Source organism: Mya arenaria, chromosome 10 (genome assembly GCF_026914265.1).
Source record: "Mya arenaria isolate MELC-2E11 chromosome 10, ASM2691426v1".
NCBI lineage: Eukaryota > Metazoa > Mollusca > Bivalvia > Myida > Myidae > Mya > Mya arenaria.
In genome coordinates this window covers 10,438,873-10,457,158 of record NC_069131.1, presented here as the reverse complement: position 1 = coordinate 10,457,158, position 18,286 = coordinate 10,438,873, and the positions used below count along the sequence as shown (strand labels likewise).

General features: G+C 38.1%; 1 protein-coding gene across 9 annotated transcripts in view; it reads right to left on the bottom strand.

Annotated features, from left to right (window-relative positions):
* LOC128205402 (doublecortin domain-containing protein 2-like) overlaps positions 1-12,432 on the bottom strand; it is a 67,994-nt gene extending 55,562 nt beyond the window's left edge. For all 9 annotated transcript variants that reach the window (XM_052906989.1, XM_052907002.1, XM_052906997.1 and 6 more), the window contains exons 1-2: positions 12,156-12,432; positions 9,832-10,456 (exon numbers count right to left, since the gene is read on the bottom strand). In XM_052906989.1, coding sequence (XP_052762949.1) covers positions 9,832-10,226 — 395 coding nt within the window. In that variant the 5' untranslated portion in view covers positions 10,227-10,456; positions 12,156-12,432. The remainder of the gene's footprint in view (positions 1-9,831; positions 10,457-12,155) is intronic.
* Between the last annotated feature and the right edge of the window lie 5,854 nt (positions 12,433-18,286).

The following is an 18,286-nucleotide window of genomic DNA, read 5'->3' as shown; positions in this document are numbered from 1 at the left end:
GGATCAAAATTAGCTACGGCGACGATGCCGCTGTTGCTGAAATGAGGGTTGTGATCATGATGCTGTTGATGGTGTTGGTCTTGTTGGCGGTGGTCTTGCTACCACTGCTGCTGCTGCTGCTGAAATCGGTGATGCTGTTGAAGATGTTGCGTTGCTCGTTCCATAGGTGAATAAATATATATATATATACTATGTTCGTCACATCACACAGTGTGTCTGTGTGTTTGCTTAGGTGTCATAGCAACTTATGTGGAAGTATTTGATTTATATCTAAATAAAAAAACATGCAAGTATAAAAGTAGCTTACAAGAAAACTCGTACCATTCAATATAAATATCATGCTGCGAATGATTATTTTATTTCATTGAGGCAGCACGAGCAGTAATTATCTGACGTATGATAACTCAAGATGAAAGAGTATCTTTCCCATGTACAATGGGATCAATGGAGGCGTGCGATCCTGACTTGATTAATCTATTATAAATAAAATTATGAGTAAACTCTACCCGTGGCCCGAACCTACCGACATACAATGGGGCACAAACAAACGCCGTTTGTATCTTTAATCTCCCAAATTGTGCCATTATTTACATTTACGTCCTTTTTTGATGGCTTCCCACTTTAGTGACCGATGTGGGGAGATATTTGTATTGTATAATGTTTAATCCATTGAAAGTAAGAGATGAATTTTCGATGAAAAATTGTCAAGATCGAACTGATAAAATGTACAACGGTTATTGTAAAAAGTAGTTATCTCCGACCACCCATACATCCATATCACCATACACATTTTCTAAAAAAAGATACTCACAAAAAGACATGAGATTGAAATAAAACAAAAACAATACAAACAAAAACTACAGAAAGTTGGCTTTGACACTATTTGAAGAGTATTTCATGGTTTGCTTCCACTAAATGCAAAAATGGAATGTATTGGCAATGGGTGTTCAGAACAATGGTTGCCAAGAGACGGAACTGCTTCAGAACAATGGTTGCCAATAGACGGGTTCCGCTTTTAACAGTGGCTGCCATCACTCGTCCGACCGTTTGAGAACAATGGTCGCCAACATACGGGACTGTTTCAGAACAATGGTTGCCAACAGACGTGCCCGTTTCAGAACAATGGTTGCCAACAGACGTGCCCGTTTCAGAACAATGGTTGCCAACAGACGTGCCCGTTTCAGAACAATGGTTGCCAACAGACGGAACTGCTTCAGAACAATGGACGCCAACAGACGGCACTGCTTCAGAAAAATGGTTGCCAACAGACGTGCCCATTTCAGAACAATGGTTGCCAACAGACGTGCCCGTTTCAGAACAATGGTTGCCAACAGACGGAACTGCTTCAGAACAATGGTTGCCAACAGACGTGCCCGTTTCAGAACAATGGTTGCCAACAGACGAAACTGATTCAGACAATGGACGCCAACAGACGGCACTGCTTCAGAACAATGGTTGCCAACAGACGTGTCTTTTTCAGAATATTGGTCGCCAACAGACGGAACTGCTTCAGAACAATGGACGCCAACAGACGGCACTGCTTCAGAACAATGGTTGCCAACAGACGTGCCCGTTTCAGAATATTGGTCGCCAACAGACGAAACTAATTCAGACAATGGACGCCAACAGACGGCACTGCTTCAGAACAATGGTTGCCAACAGACGTGTCTTTTTCAGAATATTGGTCGCCAACAGACGGAACTGCTTCAGAACAATGGACGCCAACAGACGGCACTGCTTCAGAACAATGGTTGCCAACAGACGTGCCCGTTTCAGAACAATGGTTGCCAACAGACGGAACTGCTTCAGAACAATGGACGCCAACAGACGGCACTGCTTCAGAACAATGGTTGCCAACAGACGTGTCTTTTTCAGAATATTGGTCGCCAACAGACGTGACTATTCCAGAACAATGGTCGCCAACAGACGTGACTGTTTCAGAACAATGGTCGACAACAGACGCAACTGTTTCAGAACAATGGTTGCCAGCATACGTTACTGTTTAAGAACAATGGTTGCCAGCAGACGTAACTGTTTCAGAACAATGGTCACCAGCAGAAGTAACTGTTTCAGAACAATGGTTGCCAACAGACGGAACTGTTTCAGAACAATGGTCGCCAACAAACTTAACTGTTTCAGAACAATGGTTGCCAGCAGACGTGACTGTTTCAGAACAATGGTCGACAACAGACGTAACTGTTTCAGAACAATGGTCGACATCAGACGTGACTGTTTCAGAACAATTGTCGCAAACAGGCGTGACTGTTTAAAAACAATGGTCGACAACATACGTGCCTGTTTCAGAAAAATGGTCGCCAACAGACGTGACTGTTTAAAAACATTGGTCGCCAACAGACGTGACTGTTTAAGAACGATGTTAGCCAACAGACGTGACTGTCTCAGAAAAATGGTCGCCAACAGACGTGACTGTTTCAGAACAATGGTCGCTAACAGACGTGACTGTTTAAAAACAATGGTCGCCAACAAACGTAACTGTTTAAGAAAAATGGTCGCCAACAGACGTGACTGTTTAAAAACAATGGTCGCCAACAGACGTGACTGTTTAAGAACGATGTTAGCCAACAAACGTGACTGTTTAAGAAAAATGGTCGCCAACAGACGTGACTGTTTAAGAACAATGATCGCTAACAGACGTGACTGTTTAAGAAAAATGGTCGCCAACAGACGTGACTGTTTCAGAACAATGGTCGCCAACAGACGGGACTGTTCCAGACCAATGGTCGTAAACAGACGTACCCGTTTAAGAACAATGGTTGCCATCAGACGCGACTGTTTAAGAACAATATTCGACAATAGACGTGACCGTATCAGAACGATGGTAGCCAACATACGTGACTGTTTCAGAACGATGGTAGCCAACAGACGGGACTGTTTCAGAACAATTGTCGCCAACAGACGTGACTGTTTCAGTACAATGGTCGCTAACAGACGTGGCCGTTTGAGAGGTATGTCCAACTATCTTTACTAAAACATGTCTTTTATGAACATGAAATCGAGATGGTTGAAACTTTTCTGAAATATTATGGAGGAGTAATTCAGAAAATAAAAGAAATAAAAGAAAATTCAAGATATTTTTTTTCTAAACTTAAATGCTTGTGTTTTTTTTAGGATTAGCATTTGTTCCTGTTATAAAGCCTAACTGACAATGAAGAAATAAAAAATCCCGAAATTAATTACCGCATTTTCTCCAGATAGAGCGTTCCTAAATAAATACTTTAGAAATTACAAACTTTACATTACCCGAGTGTTGTTAGTAGTTGTCAGGGAACTGTTACTGTTTAAACTTATGTATATATACAAACATAAACAGGATAGATAAAGTGAAGACCTCTATTGACACAACACATCAATCACTATCGCCATTTTGAGGTGAAACATTCCTCACTGTTCGAGTTTTAATGCTGGAGTCAATGAAAAATTATGAACGAACTATATCTCAAGGTTAAGCTGCTTTGACATATAAGGGATGAATGCAAGATGCGCCCTTAATGATACAAGGGCATTCATCAACACGAGATAGTTTGGGATTATTTTGATAACCTTTTAGCCTTTTGTTATCATTATATTGCTTTTTCACAGCTGGGATTTAAAAGATTCCGAACAAATATGAACCGAAGATTTCGGACAAGATATTGTCTTATGTGAATAATATTTTAAAAATTCGTTATGATATACAATATTATTGCATCTTGTCTAACCTAGTTACCAACATCATGTCAGAAGCAGACAAGCTTACTTGTATACGTACATCCATTCAATTGATTGAAATTTCGAGCAAAGAAGCCTGCATTCAACATGCTCAATGGAACAGAGATGAAAGAAGGTATCGCGTTTCGTACAGAATGTTTAGTGATAATATTACATGCATATGAACTAGATGTCAAACGCTGATATCCGTTGCCTCTTTTACTTGACACACACATATAAGATAAATGTTCGTCCTCTTACAAGTACTTTATTGCGTTTGGGGCCCTTGAAGGATTGTAAAATTGTATTTGCTCAGATAGTTGAAGTGTTTGATATATTAGGCCATTAGAACATTTAAACTTAGAGACAGCTTAACCCTTTCATTCGTTATTACCGAAGTGATATATATGCTAATATATATATATTTTATGTACCTATAAATGCGAAAAGAAATAACTAAAAGGCTTTTAAACCGAAGGAAATGATAGATGAGGAAGTTTAAAGTTCACCTCACAAAGGAAGATTCCGACAAAAACGTTTTTTTTTTAAATAGATTCAGTAATACCAGTACAAGCATGTGGTTGTGGGGGTTGGTTCAGCAAAGGCAATTAAAAACGTCCATAGAAACTTTCCATAATAAGTTAAATGCGTGTACGTCTGCCTGGAATACTCTATTGCACATGTCACGGGCTACGTGCAAGACAGTTGTAACTTATATTTTATATATAATGAGTTACAATAGTATTGCGCTATTCCTCTCGATACGATGCATATATAGTGGATTTTGGCCTTCAACGACTTATTAAATACCATTAAACCTGGAGTCGTGATTGTATTTTACACGAAGCTCATTACAAACATCCAAAGTAAGCTACTAGTAATCATTTACGGATATTTATTAAGCCAGATTTAATATTGTATGGGGTCATGACTGCAAAGGTAGACTAGATCAGAACAGAAAATGTATTAACCAAAAGAGCATAGACCCATGTGGCCGAGTATTGCACAAACTGGCGAAACATACAAATAACATTTTTATGAATCGAAATTAAAAACAAAATAAAATAACACTAGTTGATAATATGAAAATTATGCAAAACCAATTGTAAAGAGCTGAATATAACTGGATAAAAATAAATTATATCTTAATTATAATCATTAGCATTGATGCATAATATAAAACAATCCCTGACATTCTGAAAATGGTTACCTAGGTAACCATTTCTTTTTTAAAGACTGATCTTTTTCCTATAGGGAAGATCACTATGCTCTTTTACCCAGCGAACTGTGATAATTTCAAAGATATATAATGTCGCATACGTTTTAAATCCCTATTTCAGCAGGAAATCAGAGAAAAGCATTAGCCTAATTACAGTTTTTACCTGAAGAAAGTTCTTCATACGATTAATATCAATTAATCACCATATAGACTCTTACATACTGATCCGTTTTGTCAAAAGTGCCGTTTTGCATGTTTTTATACAAAGGGCCACCAATAATTTGTAACGCATGTGAAGAAGTTACAGCAACGCACATAAATGGTATTATGTCCTTAAAATGTCCAAAGCCGGATTCTGTCTGTTTGTTATATTTCTTTGCTCGGTAAGGAAGTGTTACAATTGCATTGTTCCGAAATACTCATGAACTTGTTTTCCCGCCTAAATGTTTTCCGTCATGGGCTTTCCAAAATTTGTTATATTTTATGAACTAATGGATCCAGGGGGAGGGGGCATCCTGCGCCCCTAGACTCTAGCCCCCCTAAAATCGTCCAAGTTTCAATATAGGAGAAAGTAACAAAATTCGCTCAAAATGAACCATTTCTGACTAGAAATTGCTAAAATTTATTGGGGGGGGGGACCACAAAACCCACATCCCAATACTTCAAACAGCCAAATAGATTACTTTTCTAAGTGTGTGTGTGTGGGGGGGGGGGGGCGCATGTCAAAAGGTCACGACTTTAAGTTACGATCTTTGTTACGTCAAAGCCTGGAACCGCCCCTGTTATGTACAGGCTTGATATAAAAAGTGCTGTTTTTTGATAATCCCTCGTGAATAAGAATACGCGCTTCATACGTTAAAGTATTAATCTATAATGCATCTTATCAGAATAATGTAAATGAACGTTAGACAAACATACAGATCCTTGAAGGGCTAGAGGAGCTATTAAGTAAATACTTAGTGCAATACACGGTTTTTGTAAGAACACAATGCATTTTCAGACAATTATAATTATAATGAGGTCTGAAATTTGATATGCCCCACAGTCAGTGCCAAAATAATGTGTCCAATCACTCAGAGAGCCAAGATTAATAGATTGTTCGGTTGATTTGTTAAAATCATTATAACTTCCAGATTCCCAAATCCTGATAAATATTGAACATTAATATGTTTGACTGAAGCTGTCCAACAGTTTTGATAAATCCTTACTGAATTAACTTCAAGACATTTGACATGCATTTTTATCTAAACTGTTATGTGCTTCTAATGTAGAAAATCCGTCTTGAAATACAACGAATGTTTTTGAAATAAAACTCGTGAAACTAAAAACATACTCATTATGGCGATATATTACGAATCTGTCAGAATGTAACTCATGCAACTTTTAACGTACTCGTTATGGCAAAATATCACGAGGCTGTCAGAATTACAACTCTTGAAACAACAAACATACTCCTTATGGTGAAATATGACAAATCATCCAAAATCAAAACTCTGGAAACTATAAACATAAACATTATATGGCGAAATTCTGTGACGATTGCACTACGTATAAGGTACCTCTATGACGGTTGAGCTACGAATACGGTACCTCTATGGCGGTTGAACTACGTATACGGTACCTCTATGACGGTTGAGCTACGAATACGGTACCTCTATGGTACATCTATGACGGTTGAGCTACGTATACGGTACCTCTATGACGGTTGAACTACGTATACGGTACCTCTATGACGGTTGAACTACGAATACGGTACCTCTATGACGGTTGAACTACGAATACGGTACCTCTATGACGGTTGAACTACGAATACGGTACCTCTATGACGGTTGAACTACGAATACGGTACCTCTATGACGGCTGAACTACGAATACGGTACCTCTATGACGGCTGAACTACGAATACGGTACCTCTATGACGGTTGAACTACGAATACGGTACCTCTATGACGGTTGAACTACGAATACGGTACCTCTATGACGGTTGAACTACGAATACGGTACCTCTATGACGGTTGAACTACGAATACGGTACATCTATGACGGTTGAGCTACGAATACGGTACCTCATGACGGTTGAACTACGTATAAGGTACCTCTATGACGGTTGAACTACGTATAAGGTACCTCTATGACGGTTGAACTACGTATACGGTACCTCTATGACGGTTGAACTACGTATACGGTACCTCTATGACGGTTGAACTACGAATACGGTACCTCTATGACGGTTGAACTACGAATACGGTACCTCTATGACGGTTGAACTACGAATACGGTACCTCTATGACGGTTGAACTACGAATACGGTACCTCTATGACGGTTGAACTACGAATACGGTACCTCTATGACGGTTGAACTACGAATACGGTACCTCTATGACGGTTGAACTACGTATACGGTACCTCTATGACTGTTGAACTACGTATACGGTACCTCTATGACGGTTGAACTACGAATACGGTACCTCTATGACGGTTGAACTACGTATACGGTACCTCTATGACGGTTGAACTACGAATACGGTACCTCTATGACGGTTGAACTACGAATACGGTACCTCTATGACGGTTGAGATGCTACGAATACGGTACCTCTATGACGGTTGAAGTACGTATACGGTACCTCTATGACGGTTGAAGTACGAATACGGTACCTCTATGACGGTTGAACTACGTATACGGTACCTCTATGACGGTTGAGATGCTACGAATACGGTACCTCTATGACGGTTTAGATGCTACGAATACGGTACCTCTATGACGGTTGAACTACGAATACGGTATCTCTATGACGATTGGGCTACGTATACGGTACCTCTATGACGATTGAGCTACGAATACGGTACCTCTATGACGATTGGGCTACGTATACGGTACCTCTATGACGATTGGGCTACGAATACGGTATCTCTATGACGATTGGGCTACGTATACGGTACCTCTATGACGATTGAGCTACGAATACGGTACCTCTATGAAGGTTGAACTACGTATACGGTACCTCTATGACGATTGAGCTACGTATACGCTACCTCTATGACGATTGAGCTACGTATACGGTACCTCTATGACGATTGAGCTACGTATACGGTACCTCTATGACGGTTGAACTACGTATACGGTACCTCTATGACGGTTGAACTACGTATACGGTACCTCTATGACGGTTGAATTACGAATACGGTACCTCTATGACGGTTGAACTACGTATACAGTTACTTCTATGGTGGTTGATATTCCTAAACGGGTACCTCTTTGACGGTTGAACTACGTATTTGACTTCCATTATGATGGTTGAACGACGTATACGAGTACCACTATGATGCTTAAACTACGTATACGAGTACCACTATGATGCTTAAACTACGTATAAGTGAACAAATATGACTTTGAAATAACGAGCAAGTTTAAGAAGTAAAATAATAGACATAATAGTATACTGGTCATTAATGGATTTGCTGGAAAAATATGGATGACATCTATAAAGACATACTCGAAAAGCATTAAAAATCTTGCATAATAAAAAACGCATGAGAAAAGCGAGTTTTCCTTGTGCTGAAACAAAAACGAAACAAGTAATTTAATTTCTATGTCTGGAAAAAAAGACGATATAAATGAGCAGAAAACATTTCCAAACCTGTTTGCCATGGTAACCAATCATGTTGTGAGAAATAATGACTTGCCTGATAACTACATGACTTTGTATGTGGGAATTAGCCGCCGGCATATTACTGTAATCAGGGATGATATTGACCGACAGATCGGTGCCATTTACGAGGTTGCGATTAATTAGATGTAATTCTTTATTTGTCGCAGGCTGAAAATGTGTTAAATGAGTACAGTTTTACCAGCTTGAAATTAACAGTTGCCTAGCAACATAATACAAGACAGAGTGCCAGTTATCAAGGCATACTGTTATACATGCGGCTGCCGGTCTTGGTGTATCCAGGGTGGGGATTTGACGCCGGTCCTGTTATGAGTACTGATAGCGGAATATAACATGTTCTTTCAGAATGACACAGCATACACCGTAATAATTATGCAAGGTACACATAAATTGTATGAAGCCAATTTTCAACAATAAGCAGCAGAATATACATTTATGCAATAGAACATATTCTTAGTCGTTAAGATTTTACAGAATATGTTGCAACTGATTAAGATTGTAACATAATTTCAAATGGCGGGAAACTAAATTATGACATCATCCATGTTTAATTGTTCAACTTTTTATTTAAAACCCATGGACGATTTTATTGGCTGGAAAGATGGGTTATAATATAATATAATATATTTCACAGTATACATTGCAGGTGTTTTGGCTTCCCTTTAGAAAATGGGAACATGATTAAACGTGTATTAAATGTACGGCATAAAAACACAATTGTTGGTGCCAAAAGGTTCATGCCATTTAGTCAATGAATGTGGTAGATTATTTTGATGTCTTTTCAAAGATTAAATTCAAATTTGGAAAAATACATTCTTTTTGGCAACGGGATTCTTTTCCCTCAAAGATTCTATTCAACTTTGGAAAAATATATATATTTTGGCAGTGCCATAAAACTGCCGAAGAAAGCCATGCATTTTATCATAGTGAACCATTTGTGATACAGAATTGAATAATTGAATTGAATATAATACATCAACATTCATATTACTTTCCTGTTGGAGGTTACATGAGATCTGTTTTCGCAATATATAAAATATGGAGGGGATTCAAAAACAAGCTCTAACTCTTATCCTTATTTAAAAAAGAGAACCCCCTAATTTCTCTAGTTTGTTTCCCATTTAACGCTTACGACATTTCGTTTCATATTCGAGTATTTCTGAGATTGAGACTCAAGGTAGTGAACGAACATGGTAATGAATGCCGCCTAACTAAAACCAACAGGGGTACTTACGGGTATCGCTTGAACTCCTCAAAGCCGGTGATCACGTATACGTTATCCTCTTGCAATTCATCCAGGTTCTGTATCCGGTGACGCCCCCGGGCGGTGTACAGACGCCGCGCACAACCGAAGGGCGGTTTGCATTTCTCCGTACACTCGTTTAGGAAGTTTTCAAAAGTTTTCACTTTGTTCTTTTGAATAGTTATCTTTTTGCCCGGTTCAAATGTGTCCTTATTCACGTGCACGCGTATATGCATGGCACGTGGCTCTTTCGGGAGATAGTGCGCCTGAAACTCGTCATGCGCGTCGTAGGGTTCTGCCCCTGACCCCGCGCCACCATCTTTACTCACGTAACCATTTGGCAGTGGGTTTGGCTGTTTAGGTGGGCGTGGGTTTTTAGTCGCCATTTTGATTCACTCGTTACTTTCCTTGACACGTGCAGAAAGTTACTTGACACATGAAATCCTTGACTCCGCTATTTCACACACACACACACACTCCCTTTTGTCTGTCGATTTAACGAAATAGAGTAAAATCTGTGCTTGGCTGTGAACTTGATACCGTCCTTTGACACAGCAAGAATCTCCGATGCAACACTTTTTTTACAAGAACGTTGTTATTTTAATGCCATACCTCCCTGCAAAATCAATGAAATAACATAATCAATGGGTAAAATAAGCAAAGCCTAAACTCACATATTCACAGAATGTTGATAGATTATACCGACCCGTTCGGTATTTATGGTTTTGAAAATAGTTATCTTTGTAAATATACTCGATCGATACGTGATCAAGTTTTATTCAAACATTGTATTGAAGCCAGCAGTAGTAAATGCAGCGGTCTGAGTTTTAAGTTAACCATCACAGAGAGAACAGTTAAGCTATAACGTCAATACTAAAGGCCAAGATCATAATAGGATCCATTCGTGCCGAAGCATAACAGAATCGTTTACTACATGTATAATGCTGCTTAAAGAAACGTACAATAATAAAACAATTAACGAAAATGATCTTAAGATGAGTATGTACGTCTGCTTAAAGGCGCACAATATTGGTTGACGCATTTTTGTTAATGTACTCTCGTGTTTAACTCATTTCACTTTAATGGTTGTGGAAACGTAGCTATTAAATGAATTTTTTTTATAAAGGCTAATATTTTTTACCTGTACCTTAATCATATGCCTTTTGGTATTTGTCTTTAAAGTCAAATAAGTTAAACACGATAATGCATTAAAATTAAGGAAAAAAAATACATCAACCTTTTATTGAGCGCCTTTATGTGGAACTAACATCTAAATACAATTTTTAGTAAAAATACGAAATGATAGAAATCAGTATGCGCATCGGTGTGACTTCCTCTCTGATGTTACAAATGACTTCATGTATCCGATACACATATATGTGAATATTGATGCAGTTGCTATCGCCATTTTGGTATCATTTGCAAAGGTTTTATGTAGGAATAAACGGGGGAAATATTACAAATACCCTTTTTTGGCCTTGGAAGAAAGATTGCAAAATAGGTCACCCGCGTCTGATTTCAGATGAAATACAAAACTAAATGCAAACAGCAACAACGTAATCTATAATGTTTTTCGGTCATCCATTTAACGCATTAGAACTCAGTAATACCCTTTCAAACTATATCGACATAACATGGGATCACTTGGCATCAACTCCTTACTTTACGGTAAATTTAAATCAAACAACTAGCTTATTTTTGGACTGGATTCCCTAATATGGCACTCTTTTTTCAAAATCAATACATTTACATATATAAAAAACATACATTTTGAGTGATAAACCTTTAACTAGTTACTTAATAATGCATTTATTGAAAATATTAATTACTGATAACAATATTGTAACTGCGTATTTTATAGCTAACAAAATATTAAATGATTGGTGAGTGCTAAAAGATTTGCTGTGATCTAAGATCGTCTCATAAGATAGAAACACCGTGTTTTCTGCACCTTTCTTTCAAGTTATAGTCGATATCCTTCGTAAGAACATTTTTTTTTCCACATCTATTCATCCTTTTTGGTATATTAAAAATGTTTTAATTGCGGTAAATTATATTTGGGAGTAAGAGTGCATCTTTAAATGTTTATACCTGAATGATTCTCACAATCCTTACTACATGTATTTTCCTACCTGTTCTATCTTCAAGCAAACCGATTATTAACATGAATCATTCCGGGCGACTTTATTGCGATCACTTATTATAAGTATACGGCAATATCTGGACAAGAGCACTTGAAATCAATTATATAACCTTCAATGTCTAAGAAACATACTTTATATAATTAAATATTTATACAAGAAAACAATATTTACATCACTTTTATCCAGTTGAACAAATCGTATCACGGGTGTTGCTATGCATAACATTGTGGCCTCTTTCATGAACTACATACACATCACATCTGGAACGGAGTCAAATAGATCCACCCAAGGCCAAGGGATCGGCAATCCATAATTAAGACAATTCAAGTTAAGTCCATTTTTATCATCGTGAAAAGAGTCATCTTAAGATGTACAAGTCGATTGAAAGGAAAAAGACGCTGAATAAATAAGTGAAATATAGCTAGTTTATACAATATGCGCTACTCTGTAAACAATTTGATATGACAATATGGACTTAAATATCTATGAAGAACTTTTAAACAAAGTCAAGTGTCATTGTATTGTTTGTTATCGGCAGATTATGTATCAAATTTCGTGTTTATTATCGGGGCACCAAGGGGTGAGAATTGTCATAAAATGCCAGTTTATTTGCAAAGGGAGTTTAAGAGTTAACGCACTATTATAAATCAGACAGGGTGATACTTTTATAACATTATAAATACTCTTTTTGTTTCAACTGTCTTCGATTAAATGTAATTTGTATATGTTTTCCGGTGATTTATAGAGATTTATAGTGATTCAAAAAATTATATTTCAGTGACTTAACTTTGGGGTATTTCTAACTATTTGGAAATTTTACCCCGCTCTCAATTCTGTTCAACTTTGATCGAAATTCAAAATTACACGTCAGCGCGCACATGTCAGGGACACAATTTTAACGACGTCATTGCCGACGGAACGTTCACATACAATTTGGCGCATTTTAAAATATACAATGAGCTGTTATTTGATATCCCTTTATGGTGTATAATATACTGAACAATTGTTTTGTTGCAGTGTAAGAGCTCAATAAAGTTCACCGAATGAACACCATAATGAATGAACACCATAATGAATGAACACCATAATTAGCTGTTTGTGCTAACTTGGTTAAATATATTACGATCAGATCTGAAACAAACAATTAGCCTCTATTTAACATGTTACGCGAGGATTGAGTACTCATATGCGCGGAACGACAGTGAATATTAATCTAAATAAATAAGTACTCTTGTGGAATCTATGAACAAAAAACGGCTCCACCTCTCTTTGAAGTTTTCTTTTTTTGAATATTTCAAGCGTGCTATATTAGGCGTATATTTTTGTCGCCATTTAAATAAATAAGACATTCAAAAAAGCTCAAAAATACATTAAAATGTTTAATAATTATGCATACTCTCCCCTTATGTAAACTTGAATCACTTAAATGTCTAAAAAAATAAATTTAGAAAAGACCCAACGTTTAATTTATTCGTTTTCAACAGATTAGAAATACTTTAAACAAAGACTTTTTGTCTGCCAGACTAAAAGTCAATCCTTTAAATTCCGTACTGATTTTTGATATATTGTCATTAAGTTACTACTAAATTTACTTTTTGTCGATTGTAAAGACAACTGCAAGCTGTTATGAATCACCCTCAAGCCCGATTCCCTTTCGAGAGGCCATCAGAAACCTTCAATCTTTTGATGAGAGGCGAACACTTGTATCACATGACCACTCTCACACTGGGGCTTCAATCCTGACCCTCTTGGCGGCTGCGAGGCGAACACCCCAACCAATGGACTACTCTCACCCTGATGGGATTCAAATTACAACCTCTTGAGTGAGACGTAGACACCAATACCACTAGACCACTCACAACCTGGTAGGGCTCGAACCAACAACTTCTCAAGTGAGAGGCGGACACCTTTATCAGTAGACCACTATCACCATGATGGGGATCGTTACCACAATCTATTGGGTGAGACACGGACATTTTTATCACTAAAGCATTCTCTCCCTGGTGGGGCTCGACCTGAAATTCCTTTGACTGAAAGGCGGTCACCTATACCACTACACAACTGAACCCACTACCTCTTGGTTGAGAGGTCGACACATTTACCAATAGACTAACTTTACCCTTGTGGGGCATTAACACAAGACCACTCTTAACCTAGTGAGGATCGAAACCAGAATCTCTTGGGTGAAACGCGGACACCTATACCACTAGACCATTCTTAACCTGATGAGGATCGAAACAAGAATCTCTTGGGTGAAAGGCGGACACGTATACCTCTAGACCAATCACACCCTGGTAGGGCTCGAACCCACAACTTATTAAGTAAGCGGCGGACACCTTTATCACTAGAGCATTCTCACCCTGGTGGTACTCGAACCTAAAACCTCTCGACTGAGAGGCGGTCACCTATACCACTATCCCACTGGACTCAATACCTCTTGGGTGAGACGCGGACACATTTAACACTAAACTAATCTTACCCTTGTGGGAGTAGAACGCACAACATATTGACTTAGAGGCGGACACCTTAACCACCTGACCACTCCCACCCTGATGGGGATCGGAACCACACTCTCTTTGGTGAGAGGCGGACACCTTAACCACCTGACCACTCTCACCCTGATGGGGATCGAAACCACACTCTCTTGGGTGAGAAGCGGACACCTTAACCACCTGACCACTCTCACCCTGATGGGGATCGGAACCACACTCTCTTGGGTGAGAGGCGGACACCTTAACCACCTGACCACTCCCACCCTGATGGGGATCGGAACCACACTCTCTTGGGTGAGAGGCGGACACCTTAACCACCTGACCACTCTCACCCTGATGGGGATCGGAACCACAATCTCTTGGGTGAGAGGCAGACACCTTAACCACCTGACCACTCTCACCCTGATGGGGATCGGAACCACAATCTCTTGGGTGAGAAGCGGACACCTATGTAACTAGAGTATTCTCATCCTGATGGGGCTCGAACCAAAAACTTATCGGGTTAGAGGCGGGCACATATATAACTAGAGTATTCTCATCCTGCTGGGGCTCGAACCAAAAACTTATCGGGTTAGAGGCGGGCACATATATCACTAGACCACTCTCACCATGGTGGGGCCCAAAACTTCATGGATGAGAGGCGGATTCCTCTACCATTGGACCAATCTCTCCCTGGTTGGGCTCTAACCCACAATCTCCTGGGTGGGAGACGGACTCATATACCAATATACCACTCTCTCCCTGGTGGGGTTTGAACCCACAACCTCTTGGGTTAGAGGCGAACATCTGTAGCACTAGACCACTCTCACACATTGGCATTTGAAAGCACCGTCCAGGCAGATGATATGTATAAGTGGACTTCATTTGTCAGTACTTATTCTATGCAGTCATCAAAAGAAAACGTATAAGCATAAAACTTCAAAATAAACAGAACGTGTTATGGGTAATCGGCTTAATTTTCCTTTTTTTCAAAATCCGAATCTGTGCCTCTGGTTTTACACAGGTCTTGCACAGATGATACGCCTCGTCCAGTTTTATCAAGAATTGTTGGAGCGATTCTGTTCTCGTTGGAGTTGTTCTTAGCTCATTTTGTTACATCAGCCGAGAAATGAGATTCCCATGTCAACAAGGCAGCTAAACACAAACATATCCCAAAAAAGGTCAACGAAAAAGCGGAGTTCCCTTTATATTAGAATCAAAGACAAATGCCAGTATACAGATGAATCGATCCTTATTTCACAGTTGTACATTCGAACGTTCCCGTTTTATTCTTTTTAGTTAAATTGAATTTTATAAATTCTTGTAGCTTCTTCCGTCCTCGCAAGGGATATGATATCAATGGAAGCGATAAGATAAAAATAGGCACGTGCAAGACAATTCTTTGTGTCACGCTTAGATCCGTCGACCTTATTTTTTCAAAATACTTGTGATATCATAGCAAATAAGGTGCAAGAACGCAAATTAACAAAGGATAAAATGTTTATTGGTTCGAACAAACTGGGTTGAAAGTTGAAAGCAAGACCAAGTTTAACAGTTTCTTTAATACAAACATAATACATTTGTAAAGAAGGATGTTATTGCGCTGAATATATTTATGTATGTATGGATTTATATCGCTCAAATCGAATTCCTAGGAAACTTCATATATTAAATGCTGGATTGATACACCACAAATATATATTATATACATCTGTCAACATCACTTAAGTATTAGTTTAGTGGCACTATGACTTGTACATTTTGTTCAATCTTGAAACTGATTTAAACAAAATAAACTGGTTCCAACTTTTTTGTCGATGTAGACTGGTTGTCGGTATAATATCGAAGGATGTCGTTATAGACTGGTTGTCGGTATAGACAGGTTTTCGGTATAGACAGGATGTCGTTATAGACAGGTTTTCAGTATACTATTTAGACAGGTTGTCGGTATAATACCGAATATTGTCGTTATAGATAGGTTTTCCTTATATACAGGTTGTTACTATAGACAGGTTGTTACTATAGATAGGTTGTCCGTGTAGACAGGTTGTCAGTATAGACCGGTTTTATGTATAATACGAAAGGTTTTCGTTATAGACAGGTTGTTGGTATATACATGTTGTCGGTATAGACAGGTTCTTGGTTTAATATACATAACAAAGATATTGGACAAAATAACATTTTCGATATGATGATATTCTCGTTATATATAGGTGTGGCTATAAACACGTTTCAATGTACTTGCGCTGATAAAGATACACGAATTAGAAATAAGTTCATAAATGCATACATATTTTCAGTGCTTTCCCATACTTGCCAAGAAAATATACAACGTTTTAATTTTTTTCCAATTTTACTGAAGAACTACGTCTTGCTTTCAACTTGCCACCCAGTTTGTAACATCCTTACAGCATTTCATCTCTAATTTACTTAGGTTGCAAGCATGGTTTTCATAACTATCGCCACTTCAGCACCTACATTGCTTTGATTAGTCTTGGGTAGCTATTAACGAAACTCTAAAATAATTTTGAAAGAGGAAATGTGTTAAGAACAAACTGATATATGTAACCTATGTATGACTTTATCTTAACCGACGTCCTTCTGTTACATACTTTGGTGAACATTTGACTGTGAACATTTTGCCTATCCTTAGATACGTTAAGCATCCTAGGCAGGATTTCTACTTCACAAAGCAATTATTTACATGAAGGGTGCTAAGACGTTCCTATTTAATAGAAACATTTGTTCAATTGATTTACACTCGTAATATTACAATACAAAGATAAGCGGGAAGAGAACAAAATCCAGCCTCTATTTAGTGTTAAAAATATTTTTGATTCCCTATTCAATGCTAAATATATTTGATTTTTGGCACACTTACACACCGCATTATATTTTGAAAGGCAAACGCCATACGGTTTGATAGTGTACACAAAATTTGCTTAGACTAATACGAACTTGAATTTTAACATGATCCAATGATAAAGTCTCTTTTGTGAGTTATAAATGCTAATTTGACAACGACGATTATCACAATTGCCAATAGTTAAATCTGCACTCTCACAGATTGAACGTTTTGACAACTGTTTTTATTTTTTGTCTTGAAACGAGCCAATTTATGCATTCATAATATTATATCACTGCTGACAAAAACTTAGTCATATATTTATCTATTTAAGTTCAAAAGTTGATGTTTTATGCATTTTTCTTAAACCGTTAGTAACGCTTGAAGCCATAAAACATTAGTTTTCGAACTGAAATATAAAAATCTGCGATCTAATATTTTGTCAGCAGTCTTTAATCACTGGTTTGCAGATATTTGCGCAAAAAATTCCTCATTCCAAGACAAAATATAAAAAGTTGTAAAAACGGCAAATCTGTGAGAGTGCAGTTTTAATACACTGATTAAATAAAACTGGAAATGCCCACCATAAGTGATGGCTGTAAAGATTTAATTGAAACAATAACGATTGTAAAATATTTATTACAACATTACGTTAATCACTCTCGTTGGAACGATGTTACACGAGAGTGCGATCTTGTATTGCAAAAATGCACCAATGACTTAGCGAAAAAGCGCCTAGTGACTGGACGAAATGACAACATTTTCGCCCACATTTCTGCATTGTCGCCATTTCGCTACGAAAATGCAAAAAATTCAAAATGGCAGAAATAAGCCATCTGCATTAATCTAATCTCATTGTTTTCTCAGGTTTGACAGAGGCGGTATGTACAACTGGGTACGAATAGTGTGGTACAAATCAAAGGAGTCACTTCAATACACGTGAGAACACAATAGGAAAGAGGAGGATATGAGGAGACATAACACTG